At 43.9% G+C, this 14304-nt stretch overlaps 1 protein-coding gene across 1 annotated transcript in view; it reads right to left on the bottom strand.

The window, feature by feature from the left end:
• The window catches only part of LOC124795750, a 547126-nt gene that overhangs the window by 216934 nt on the left and 315888 nt on the right, over nucleotides 1-14304 (bottom strand). The window contains exon 2 of the mRNA XM_047259834.1: nucleotides 5905-5988. Coding sequence (XP_047115790.1) covers nucleotides 5905-5988 — 84 coding nt within the window. The remainder of the gene's footprint in view (nucleotides 1-5904; nucleotides 5989-14304) is intronic.

Raw genomic sequence — 14304 nt, 5'->3', positions numbered from 1 at the left:
CTGTAGTAACATCAATCGATTTGAAAGCTAGCTATCACGAGCAGTTTTGTAGGAATGAAATTTCTTTCTAGCGTAAAATCACGATTTGCAGTTTATTTGCCACTAAATCAGTGGCTCTCAACACTTCTGAGACTATTACCCCTGAGATTAATCAGATATCAGCTAGTCTCCACCCTTACCACCTCCCCAATCTTTAAAATTAGCACCTAACTAAACTTTATAATGAAGAAGAATATCCTTTGAACGCTTTTATTCTTAAAATTATGAAAGTTAATTGATACTTAGTTCTTGTAAGTGTTTTTTTAAACCACGAACTAACGAGCCAATAAGACATTCGGTACTGCTTACTCCTAAGAACCCTCTTTATGGAATGATGAAGCAATTGTCAGTGCACCGGGAGTGCTACCTACAACTCCTCACTAAAAATAAAGCTAATGATCCACATTGAGGGTAGACACTTATTACGAAACATGTTTCCTCTGCACGTCTCCCCTCTCTAGCGACACTTACTTCACCCACTTCCTGCACCTCCATTTAAAATCGACCATGTTAAAATCTCTGCACTACACTTACCGTTCGTAAATCACTTGGCTGCTGGACTCCAAACGTCTTAACTGGAGGAAATTGAAAGACTTCAAGTTGCCAATGCATTTTGTCTGACGACTTTCCTCAATAATAAAACTGTGCAGGCTTTACAGTAGTGCAGTAGCCTTTACATGGTGATCGTCATATTATGCTGTCAATTAGTTTGTTTATTATGTAAGTCTGCAGGCTTTCGTAGCCGTTGTCACTAAAGTTAAAAATCTTCTGGGTTGTTAGGTCGCGTCATATTTCCTCTAAAATAATATATACTCCCACTTCTCCAGCACAAACGCGGGAAAACTCCCCTTTATAAGAGAACGTCACACTGGTCTCTGACAGTGTTCTAGCAATAGTGGACACCGGAAGATCCTGAAGAAGATCCCAGCAGAGGGGTCGAAACGTCGATTATTCTAGAAGAAATATGACGCGGCCTAGCAACCCAGAAGATTTTTGATGTGTCGGCAGCTGGGCCAACACCTTGTAGATCGAGATGGCTGAAAATGCACGCTAGACTAACGCAGACGGGCGTGAAGTACTGGAACAGCCTACGTAATTAATGCTATGAAGAAAAGTACGTAGCTGGATTAATACTTATCTTTAATCAATCATTGTGGTACATCGCTCTTGACTATACACAGGAGACTTTAATTACAATCACTGTAAGGCTAATGGCGCCTTGCTAGTGGGTAGCCATTAACTTAGCTGAAGGCTATTCTGTCTCTCGGCTAATGAGAGAGAAAGGCTTCGTACATCTAGTCGCTAGCTAGGTCGTCCGTACAACTGGGGCGAGTGCTGCCTTGTGGTGGCGCTAGGTCTGCGATCACACAGTGGCGACACGCGGGTCCGACATGTACTAAATGGACCGCGGCCGATTTAAACTACCACCTAGCAAGTGTGGTGTCTGGCGGTGACACCACAATTTTAACTTTAGTTTGTTTATTGTTGTAAAGAGAATAATGAAGCAATTTATGGTCTATTGTGGGAACTACCCACAGCTCGGAGAGTGTATTTTCATGAGATATCTAACCATATGTGCCAACAGCCTTGCCGCAGTGGTAACTCCTATTCCGGTCAGATGACCGGAAGTTAAGCGCTGTTGGTAAGCAGAGTGCACTCACCCCTCCTGAGGCCAACTGAGGAGTTACTTGACTGAGAAGTAACGGTTCCGGTGACGAAAACTGACCAGGAGAGTGGTGTGCTGACCACATGCCCCTCCATATTCGCATCCAGTGACGCCTAACGACTGAGGGAAACATGGCGGTCGGTCGGTACCGTTGGGCCTTCCACGGTCTGTTCGGACGGAGTTTGGCTTCAGTTTTTATTTAAGCACATGTGATAGAAGTGTCTCAGTTTTTGAGTCCCAAATGCATGGTAGGAAGTGCATGTGTGCAGTGGGTTGACTATGTGAGGAAGATGTTCCTACATTCATTTACAAGCTGTAACGTCCCTCACATTTTCTCACATGTTATTACTTGTATTTGAAATAAAAAATATAATTGTTGGTAAGTTAGGTAATTAGCATTACAATCTTACGAAATAATGATGCTTTTGTTTTTACCCTTCAGAAAATTTCATGCCGCCCGGGTGGTTCAAAATGACTCTGAGCACTATGCGACTTAGCTTCGGAGGTCATTAGTCGCCTAGAACTTAGAACTAACCTAAGGACATCACACACATCCATGCCCGAGGCAGGATTCGAACCTGCGACCGTAGCGGTCACGCGGTTCCAGACTGAAGCGCCTAGAACCACACGGCCACACGGGCCGGCCCGCCTGGGTGGGTAAGAACCCCAGAATGGAGACCGCAGCTCTGAATCAGTTTGTGCTGCTTAGGCACCGTATCGTGTCGCGAGAGAAGTAGTAGGAACAATAACAACCGAATACTGTCCTGTGCATTATTGGTGCTTATTTTTCCAGAGCGAGATCGTCTTGTTATCTTAAGATATCGCTCTTAACTTTTCCAGTAAATGACAGAGCCATCTATTAACCACTGCGGAGTCGATTTGAGATCGCCATGCTTCTCCCATGGGCAACTTCACTTTGCTTACTCAAGTGTAGGTACACCCAAGGATTTATTAAATTCTTGCAACTTTTGAGTATGTTGTTGTTGTTGTTGTTGTGGTCTTCAGTCCTGAGACTGGTTTGATGCAGCTCTCCATGCTACTCTGTCCTGTGCAAGCTTCTTCATCTCCCAGTACCTACTGCAACCTACATCCTTCTGAATCTGCTTGGTGTATTCATCTCTTGGTCTCCCTCTACGATTTTTACCCTCCACGCTGCCATCCAATGCTAAATTTGTGGTCCTATGATCCCTTGATGCCTCAGAACATGTCCTACCAACCGATCCCTTCTTCTAGTCAAGTTGTGCCACAAACTTCTCTTCTCCCCAATCCTATTCAACACCTCATTAGTTATGTGATCTACCCATCTAATCTTCTGTAGCACCGCATTTCGAAAGCTTCTATTCTCTTCTTGTCTAAACTATTTATCGTCCATCTTTCACTTCCATACATGGCTACACTTCATACAAATATTTTCAGAAACAACTTCCTGACACTTAAATCTATACTCGATGTTAACAAATTTCTCTTCTTCAGAAACGCTTTCCTTCCCATTGCTAGTCTACATTTTATATCCTCTCTACTTCGACCATCATCAGTTACTTTGCTCCCCAAATAGCAAAACTCATTTACTACTTTAAGTGTCTCATTTCCTAATCTAATACCCTCAGCATCACCCGACTTAATTCGACTACATTCCATTATCCTCGTTTTGCTTTTGTTGATGTTCATCTTATATCCTCCTTTCAAGACACTATCCATTCCATTCAACTGTTCTTCCAAGTACTTTGCTGTCTCTGACAGAATTACAATGTCATCGGCGAACCTCAAAGTTTTTGTTTCTTCTCCATGGATTTTAATACATACTCCGAATTTTTCTTTTGTTTCTTTTATTGCTTGCTCAATATACAGATTGAATAACATCGGGGAGAGGCTACAACCCTGTCTCACTCTCTTCCCAACCACTGCTTTCCTTTCATGCCCCTCAACTCTTATAACTGCCATTTGGTTTCTATACAAATTGTAAATAACCTTTCGCTCCCTATATTTTACCCCTGCCACCTTCAGAATTTGAAATGAATACTCCAGTTAACATTGTCAAAAGCTTTCTCTAAGTCTACAAATGCTAGAAATGTAGGTTTGTCTTTCCTTAATCTAGCTTGTAAGATAAGTCGTAGGGTCAGTATTGCCTCACGTGTTCCAATATTTCTACGGAATCCAAACTGATCTTCCCCAAGGTCGGCTTCTACTAGTTTTTTCCATTCGTCTGTAAAGAATTCGCGTTAGTATTTTGCAGCTGTGACTTATTAAACTGATAGTTCGGTAATTGTCACATCTGTCAACACCTGCTTTCTTTGGGATTGAAATTATTATATTCTTCTTGAAGTCTGAGGGAATTTCGCCTGTCTCATACATCTTGCTCACCAGATGGTAGAGTTTTGTCAGGACTGGCTCTCCCAAGGCCGTCAGTAGTTCTAATGGAATGTTGTCTACTCCCGGGTCCTTGTTTCGACTCAGGTCTTTCAGTGCTCTGTCGAACTCTTCACGCAGTATCATATCTCCCATTTCATCTTCATCTACATCCTCTTCTTATTCCATAATATTGTCCTCAAGTACATCACCCTTGTATAGACCATCTATATACTCCTTCCACCTTTCTGCTTTCCCTTCTTTGCTTAGAACTGCATTTCCATCTGAGCTCTTGATAATCATAGAAGTGGTTCTCTTTTCTCCAAAGGTCTCTTTAATTTTCCTGTAAGCAGTATCTATCTTACCCCTAGTGAGATAAGCCTCTACATCCTTACATTTATCCTCTAGTTTGAGTATGTAACAGCATAAAATTATGTTTTATGTACAACTTCTTCGCTGAACTATTTATTTATTTACCCGCAGTGACACATGTTACACGATGAGCTCGTTTAGGCGATTTGTCATCGTCAGGTGTTCCTGTCAAGATGGCATAATGGGTATAATGTTGCTCCTAACGTCTACGCTAGTCTTTGTCTACATGTGGCACCATTTGCTTACGTCCTAGCTTGTAATGATATGGTCCACATGGCCTCATGGAGTGTAAATGTCGGTTGTCTTTTTGTTATGATACGATCATGTTATGTATATGTTTACCTTTTATTTGCTTGATCTTGTAAAGCTATTTTTTAACAGCTTTTCTGACAACTTCGGCTCCAGTGATGCTATGCGTTTGCAACTGAGTCTCTGTTTCACGGAAAAATTGAACGTAACCATTGACTTCCCGCGAAATTTGCTGCATGCTGGTGCTGGGAATATCCCGTTGTTATGAACTTCAGCGAATAGACTTTACCAGAATTCCAGCAACATTAGCATGCACTATGACGATGTTTTTCGCACAACGACTAACACGAGTACGGTTCGAGCGATTAATGTTCACAACCGAGCCAGTTTCCTCAAATGTATCAATTAGTCCCATCGCAGTCGCCTTATTCAGTGCATTACGTTGACCAAATATTCCACGGAGTTTGCGAACATTCATCATATTGTAATAAGTGTTCATAATGACAACACGCTACTGCGTCGTGAAGCAAGCGCTCCATTACCAAACAGAAAGAAAACAGACGAAAACGTGCAACGTTTAGTGCTGCCAACATGCTAGAACAGAAGCGACGAGTATTTCAAAACTTGCATTCCCTATGGGACACCCTTTATGACCAAGTTTTGTGTTAAAAATTAATATCACAACCAATCTGTCAAATATTTTACTTTATAATTTACATAAAGAATTTCTGTTCTTTATAAATACTTAAGTAAACAGCAGTTGTTAGTATACTATTTGTGTCTCATTTCTTTCCTTATCTAATACAACAATAGGAATAACAAATAGCTGGGAAATTCCAAGCAACCAGCTCGTATTATCATAAAAGAACTGCAGATCATAATATATAACTATGATTCAACTGGAACGTTCCTTTTACTATACAACCTTAATAAAGCATGGCTAATATTTTATAGTGTTGCAAGTTTAATAAACACTACACATTTGCGGAAAAATCATTTCACAGTGAAAACCTAACACTAAATTGTCGCACCTGCACCACGGAATTAATTGTTACCTTCTGAATGGGCTGTTTACCGTAGCGCTGCCAATACTGAGTCTAGTTCTGCACTTGCAAATGATTTCATCAATACGAAACCGCTACAATAACACAAATACCATTGGTGCCACCACCACAACCACCACCACAAGTGCGACCCTCACCACCAGCCACGTACAACCGTCAGCAACAAACCTGGTTTGCCGGCTCCGGAGAAGCCAGGTATTTCGCAGCAGTTGGTTCCCGTCACGGACTCATTGCTTGTGGAAGGAACAGCACCTGCGAAAGGAAAAGCGACAAGCGACGGCGTGAGCACGTGTAGCATTGCGTAGGTCACTGGAATATCCACCACCAAAGTCTTACATGTCTATGGCGGACTGCGCTCTGCAGAAACAAACAGTCGTAGGGCAGTGTTGTTGAAGGGGCCCGAAGGGTAGACTTACCACATAATGGAAAAAATTTTCATTCCTCCGTGCCCAATGGCCCATTCACCAGAGGAGTATCACGGTCGCGTTTGAAGATTAGGTGACTGTTTTGGATTTATGAACAGTGTGATATCATGTTTGTTATGTATGATGACAAGAGAAGGGAGAGGGTCGAACCCGGCGCCGGCATTTAGCCTCTTGATTAGCACCAAGGGGTCGCCGGGCTTGAATCTCCATCCGATGGACGGATCATCATCAACAGTGTCACTACCCTCATTCATGAAACTCTGCGGATAGGTTCAGAATTTAACTCAGGACTTTGGAGAAAAGTTTGGTATTCAACATCTGTACGCTGCTCACTCTCCTCCCTTTGCCGACCTATTAGTTGCGGCGAAAATTGTACGACCAAGAGGGTTAGAACCAGGTACCTCCCGGTTGAGCGCCACCACATACGTTACCGCTCTTGATTATTTTCTTAACTTTTTTTACGTTTACCGTAAGAAACGCCTCAATCGGCTTAAACTTGTAGCTCATAACCATATTTTCCTCGCGGAAACTTGTTACCTCCCCACAGATAAAAAATATATTAACCTCCCAACAGTAAAAAATATATTGACCTCCCAACAGTAAAAAATATAAGTACATAAATCACAATCAGCGTAACCTCCCAATAAATGAGTTCCGTAACCCACCAATAATACAATGTGACTGACCTCTAAATAAAATTGTGGCTCACTTATAAACTTTCAATAATTGACTGTGAATTTAAACTGGTAAATTTTGGACGTCAGCAGCGCTGCGTCATGGCCCTGAAAGATCATTCTGAATAAAAAATGAAAGTTCTTACCTCAATAAGATCGCCGGATAACTCGTATATATCTGCTCCTATAAGAATTTTTTCTGACACAGCTCAGTGCAATGCTGGCCAATAGATTTGTCATGTATAAAAAGAAATAACTGATTTTTCTTTACAATAATCGGGATGACCATGGATTGGAGAAATAAGTAAATTCTTTAAATTGAGATGAATGATTGTCAAAAGTTAATTTTTATGAGAAAGATTATTATTAACAGATTTTTTTAAAAAAATTACATGGGACTGGATATAACAATACTACATATGCGCTAGGCTGCTTTTACCTTATACTACAACGCTCAAGCTCCGCCATCGGTCCTCACGACCGGCCCAGCCAACTCCATACACCAGCCTGCTAGCAACAACTTACTGCTACAGCTACACAGTTCCTACTGTAGTCAACACTGCTCTCTGGTCTGAGGTTCTCTTATAGCTTACATATCGCAGGCAGCGCGTGAGCAATCCATCGAAATTACATCTGCTCGAGTGCGCTAGCAACAAATTCCTTAATCATGGACCTCTTACAAGCTGTCTTGAGGTGTCTCCCAGACTTCTTAAGTAACACGACATGGCAGAAGATGAGCTTCTTCATGAAAAACAGAAATAACTTCCTCATATAAATGAACAGAATAACCTCTTCGTTGAAAGAAAAATAAATAAATCTCCTCTCGCAAAATTGAACTTCAGCGTGGGAAGAAAAGACGTTACGATAAGTTACTCTGTAAGACAACAGAAAAGAATCAATAGCTGCTCCTCTTGAACAAACAACTATTAGGTTGGTGCATAAGCTCGTAGCTTTTTCCCATAAGTTTATAAACACAACAGATACACGTTAACAGAGACTTTAGCCAATTCAAATGGTTCTGAGCACTATGGGACTTAACATCTGAGGTCACCAGCCCCCTAGAACTTAGAACTACTTAAATCTAACTAATCTAAGGACATCACATACATCCATGCCCGAGGCAGGATTCGAACCTGCGACCGTAGTTGTCGCGCGGTGCCAAATTGAAGGGCCTAGAATCGCTCGGCCCCACGGCCGGCGGACTTAAATCATCAATAACATATTCTCCTTCACTACTTACAACGCACTGTAGAAATCATGTGGCTTTGAGGCGAAGAAATCGTCGTGCCACGTTTGAAGCGTATTTTCATCCGGAAGGGAAGTTCCTTGAAGCTCGTTCGATAGAGACCGGAAAAGGTGAAAATCTGACGGCGAAAGATCAGATGAATAAAGTGCGGAATGACTTTAAAACCAACCTGCCGTATAGTGCTTTTTGTCAGTCCAGCAGAATACGGGCAGCGTTATCGTGGAGTAGCATAACTGCACGCAGTCTTCATAGTCGTTTTTCTTGGAATGCGTCTGCTAGACGTCTTAGTTGTTGACAAAAATGTCGCTAGTGATGTTTACAGCTCGGGGAAGCAGTTCGTAGTACACCACAGTGTCGATGTTCCTCCAGATGCATAACATCTTTTGAGGATGCGCGTACGTCTTTGTATGCTTGTTGCTGCTTCGTTCAGGCTCAACAATTCCTTTCTTTTCCTTATGTTAGTTTAAAGACACCGTTTCTCGTCATCAGTAACGTTACAGGATAGGAATTGTCAGTATCGTTCTCGAGACAACTGATTATAAGGAGCAGAGATGCAGTTATGACCTCCCGCTGACTTTTGTGATTTTTATTTAGAACATGCGGTACCCATACAGCCGATTTTTGAACCTCCCCCCACTGCAAAAAAGTCGCATGATGGTGGAATGATCACAGTTCATCACATTTTCCTGTTCTTGAGTGCACAGACACAGATAGTTGTGGACCAATGCGTTTAAAGAGCTTCATCAAACACCGAAGTTCTTCGTGAATGTGGAGAGCGATTAATGTGAAAACGATCTTCCTTAAAACGAGGAAACGATTTTTTGCCGTCCTCTGTCCAAGGGTATTATCCTCATTCAAGGCACAAATGTTTCTGGCTGCATCCGCTGCCGCCACCCCTCTACTGAACTCAAGTTGGAAATGTTCCAGTTTCTCCACTTGGCGCTCCATTTTCTAGCGTCCACAGCTCCACTCACTTTCTCCAAATGACAACATCACGTTATGTTAACTCAAACGGTAACAGCGACCTACAAATAAAAAATGGCAATAGATAAATAAACCCATAGCGACGGAATACCAATGGGCAAAACAAAAATACCAACGTGCGAGACGAAAACGCTAAGAACGTATGCACCAAGCTAATAAAACAGCTTGGAAAGAAAAAAAAATTACAGCGCAAAGCCTCTTTGAGAAATGGTGCAACTTTTCCTGAGACAAAACACTAACACTCTGCTCAGAGACAGAGGAAAAAATCTTGTATAAGAACTTTGTCCGACTTTACTAAGAAAGATTTACAAAAAATTGCAGGAAAATTCTTCATATTTTTGCTGGAACTTGTTTCTCAATAACCGATGTTGCTGAAACATATAGTTTCTAACGCCCGTAGTTTGTAGCGTTAAAGTCTAGAGTACGTAAGTGACAAAGTGAGCGTCGTACAAACATAGGTGTTCTGCTTTGCACCCGGACAGAAGTGGTCGGAATATATTTTCTAGTAGTATTCCTGAAGGTGCCTTGCTGATAATATGAATCAATCTTTTACGAAGTCACGACCACGTTTTCTTTTGATCAGCGTACACGAAACGACGTGCTACGGTATCTTGTAGAGCACACTTAGTGCAATACTGGTCCCGTGCCATTCCAATCCGAAACAGTTCCTCTCGCGTCGTTAGCTTGCCACTAACAACGTCATAGCAGACGTAGGCAGAAAAGCCTGATATACACTCCTGGAAATGGAAAAAAGAACACATTGACACCGCTGTGTCAGACCCACCATACTTGCTCCGGACACTGCGAGAGGGCTGTACAAGCAATGATCACACGCACGGCACAGCGGACACACCAGGGACCGCGGTGTTGGCCGTCGAATGGCGCTAGCTGCGCAGCATTTGTGCACCGCCGCCGTCAGTGTCAGCCAGTTTGCCGTGGCATACGGAGCTCCATCGCAGTCTTTAACACTGGTAGCATGCCGCGACAGCGTGGACGTGAACCGTATGTGCAGTTGACGGACTTTGAGCGAGGGCGTATAGTGGGCATGCGGGAGGCCGGGTGGACGTACCGCCGAATTGCTCAACACGTGGGGCGTGAGGTCTCCACAGTACATCGATGTTGTCGCCAGTGGTCGGCGGAAGGTGCACGTGCCCGTCGACCTGGGACCGGACCGCAGCGACGCACGGATGAACGCCAAGACCGTAGGATCCTACGCAGTGCCGTAGGGGACCGCACCGCCACTTCCCAGCAAATTAGGGACACTGTTGCTCCTGGGGTATCGGCGAGGACCATTCGCAACCGTCTCCATGAAGCTGGGCTACGGTCCCGCACACCGTTAGGCCGTCTTCCGCTCACGCCCCAACATCGTGCAGCCCGCCTCCAGTGGTGTCGCGACAGGCGTGAATGGAGGGACGAATGGAGACGTGTCGTCTTCAGCGATGAGAGTCGCTTCTGCCTTGGTGCCAATGATGGTCGTATGCGTGTTTGGCGCCGTGCAGGTGAGCGCCACAATCAGGACTGCATACGACCGAGGCACACAGGGCCAACACCCGGCATCATGGTGTGGGGAGCGATCTCCTACACTGGCCGTACACCACTGGTGATCGTCGAGGGGACACTGAATAGTGCACGGTACATCCAAACCGTCATCGAACCCATCGTTCTACCATTCCTAGACCGGCAAGGGAACTTGCTGTTCCAACAGGACAATGCACGTCCGCATGTATCCCGTGCCACCCAACGTGCTCTAGAAGGTGTAAGTCAACTACCCTGGCCAGCAAGATCTCCGGATCTGTCCCCCATTGAGCATGTTTGGGACTGGATGAAGCGTCGTCTCACGCGGTCTGCACGTCCAGCACGAACGCTGGTCCAACTGAGGCGCCAGGTGGAAATGGCATGGCAAGCCGTTCCACAGGACTACATCCAGCATCTCTACGATCGTCTCCATGGGAGAATAGCAGCCTGCATTGCTGCGAAAGGTGGATATACACTGTACTAGTGCCGACATTGTGCATGCTCTGTTGCCTGTGTCTATGTGCCTGTGGTTCTGTCAGTGTGATCATGTGATGTATCTGACCCCAGGAATGTGTCAATAAAGTTTCCCCTTCCTGGGACAATGAATTCACGGTGTTCTTATTTCAATTTCCAGGAGTGTATATTACTCCACACAAGCATCGAGTTCGTTCTGGGATGGACGATTTGTCATGGATGTGTGGGAGGTGATTCGAAGAATCTTCTATTTAATATTGACCTGGATAGCCATAAGCATATCAGTGTCACATTGTCTGACATATTGCCGGACTGAGGTTTCGGAGGTGGATACTTAGTGAAATGTCGCGAGTTCAGCGCGCTTTCCTGTTGCCAATAGTTCGACCGTACTAGCTGTGCTCTGCCAATTACTTCAGCTTAGCGCTATTGAATTTTCCCCAGCGCATACACTGCCCAGCTAAAAGCACGTAACTCGCTAATATGCCGTCCTGTCAGTGTCACTACCGCATCATTCAGTTGACTCGCTTGCGCGTGGCTAGTCTGACGTTGGAGCGCCTGCGGGTAGTTCTCTGGTAACAGCAGACAGGCGGCCTCAACTGTAGCTGCATGCAAGCGTTGTCTATCTGCACAGAGGTTGGTTTGTTTCAAACAGTTACGGCAGGTGACTGAAACGGATACCGGATGTAGTGCCAATAACCATGACGTGTACAGCCGCCAGATTGCGTGTCGTGCAACATCAATAACAACCGAAATACGGAACGCGGTATAATACGGGCTGACAGAAGCGTCATAAAGATAGCAGCGCCAGTGGAACACCAAATGGCCCACCCACATCTGTCGCTTAACGCTTCTGACTTGTGCCCGGGCTATAGGGAGGTGAGTAGTAAAGGCTATTCCAAGCGCAGATCCCTCCTTATCATATTGCGCCCTCATAACGAAGATGGTTCACAGACTTCTGAATTTTCCCTTGTCCATATAAAAGTTGATAGTACATATCCTCGGCGTGTTTAGATGCAAATACATGTGATAAATATCGTAGCCCTCTTGTGTCACTATCAGAAATTTGCAGTATTACTCATACACAGGCTTTGGCGTCTTTTTTGAAAGATTCGAGAAAAAATATGGTGGCATGTATAAAGTACGTTGATAAAGCTGCCCTGCCGATATACTGTCCAGACAGGCAGCAGCGTACACACATGTTTAGAGAGCGCATAAACGTATTTCATCTTAACTATTTTCGCAAATCAGAAATAGCTAAGTGAATGTACAAACAACTCTGGACATGGAGTAAAATGAAATATTTTTCACGCAAGAAACAATTGCAAGAAATTTGATCTCGTGGAGAACAGTAAATTTATCTGAACTTCTTAAAAGCACCTGACAACATGCCTAGCGATAAAACAGAATTTAATGGCCACAGCGTGTTCACCAATTTTACTGATAATTTTGGAGCTCCAGAAAGAACGATTAATTTTGTTTCAAAATGAAATCTCTTTGTAAGAGGCTAAAGAAAACACACGACTTACTCGTACGGAATCGAGAGTGAATAAAATCTTTGCAACAGTTTTCTTCAGGTGTCAGCCGTTACCGGGAAACTTTGTTTTGACCGCCAGTGTTGTGCACGTGCATAAGCACAAAAATGTCGCCATAAATATTCGCAGAATTCGCTCTAAATATTCGTAGTAGGACGATATTTTTCTTTCATAGATTCGAAGGAAATCGAAGTAGTTTCGTTTTTGTGAGTAGCATATCACGTGGCGAGGATTCATTCGGATTTTCAAGTAGTTTGCCAACTATGGCTTCGTTAATTTCAAGTGCGCGTGCGTGGTGTTGAGTACTTACGTACAATTGTCCTTGAATAGGAAAATATTGGAGTGAGAGAATACGCTGATATCGTATTGTAAGTACGTCTCATCAAGAAGAAATAAAAGAAAATTTATTAGCAATGGATGCGTGAGTAATGAAGAAAGACGACACGAATATCAGAGACACCACGCTGAAATGCTACATATTTAAGTTTCTAGTACATAGCATTTTTTTATTTTTCATTTAGGCTACAAATACCAGTAGTAGAGAACCAGCAACACTGCACAAAATGCTGCATTGCTAAAGCGGACAAACATACAGGGAGCTTGGTATATTATTGCGATGTGTTATATGAATAATCTCCAGATTCTGAGCTGAGGCTAGACTCGCGTAGCGACGTTTTTTAATCAGTAAGTAGACGAAGGAAGAAAAGAAGGAAGATTAGAGCTTAACGTCCCGCCGATGTCGAGACCATTAGAGACGGAAAACAAGCTCTAAACGCTTTAGGGATGGAGAAGTGAATCGACCGTGGCCTTTCAAAGGAATCCTCTTGGCATTTGCCTGGAGCACTGTCGGGAAATCAAACCCTAAAGATAAGTGGAAGGACGCGGATCTGAACCGTCGTCCTACAGAATGCGAGTCCAGTGTGCTAATCACAGGACCACCTCTCTCGATCACTAACTAACCCGTTTCTTCCCAGTGCTGCGTACAGGCAGCCCGAAGTTAAACTTCTCAAAATGCAGTCAAAAAGAACTTACTACGCTTAAGCGCACTTATAGCGAAAAAATGCTTGTTTTCTGAGTAGTATCGGCGCTGAAAAACCTTACAGAACAGATTACTGCACTTTATAACCCACTTACCAATCGCCAGCAACATGCCTGTGTTATACAGAGACGTGTACCTTTTGCAATGCGAAAACGAACTGCTAGAGGTTGTATAGGCACCCTGCGGCAGGCGAAGGCACGTTTTCCGCCTTCCCTTCTGCGAACTACCTCTGCTCTTCTCTTGCGCGCCCACACACACACACACACACACACACACACACACACACACACACACACACGTTTACTGCAGCAGAATGAAAGTACCGGGTGGTCATAATTAAACTGCGGCTACTCACGTAGGTCCAGTGTTGGCTGTAGCGGTTCTAGACGCTTCAGACCGGAACCGCGCTGCTGCTACTGTCGCAGGTTCGAATCCTGCCCCGGGCATGGCTGTGTGGGATGTCCTTGGGTTAGTTAGGTTTAAGTAGTTCTAAGTCTAGGGGACTGATTACCTCAGATGTTAAGTCCCATAGTGCTTAGAGCCATTTGAATTTGTTGGCTGTAATTACCGTAGCCAGCGAATCTTTGCACATACTCTAGTCCGTTAATGTGGAACTGATTTATGCTGAGAAAAAAATTAGTTCCAGTTTTGGTCATCAGGTGTAAATCTGGCAGTGTAC

The sequence above is a fragment of the Schistocerca piceifrons genome, chromosome 4 (assembly GCF_021461385.2).
Source record: "Schistocerca piceifrons isolate TAMUIC-IGC-003096 chromosome 4, iqSchPice1.1, whole genome shotgun sequence".
NCBI lineage: Eukaryota > Metazoa > Arthropoda > Insecta > Orthoptera > Acrididae > Schistocerca > Schistocerca piceifrons.
Note: the sequence above shows the minus strand (reverse complement) of the source record. Positions and strands in the feature narration are given on the sequence as shown.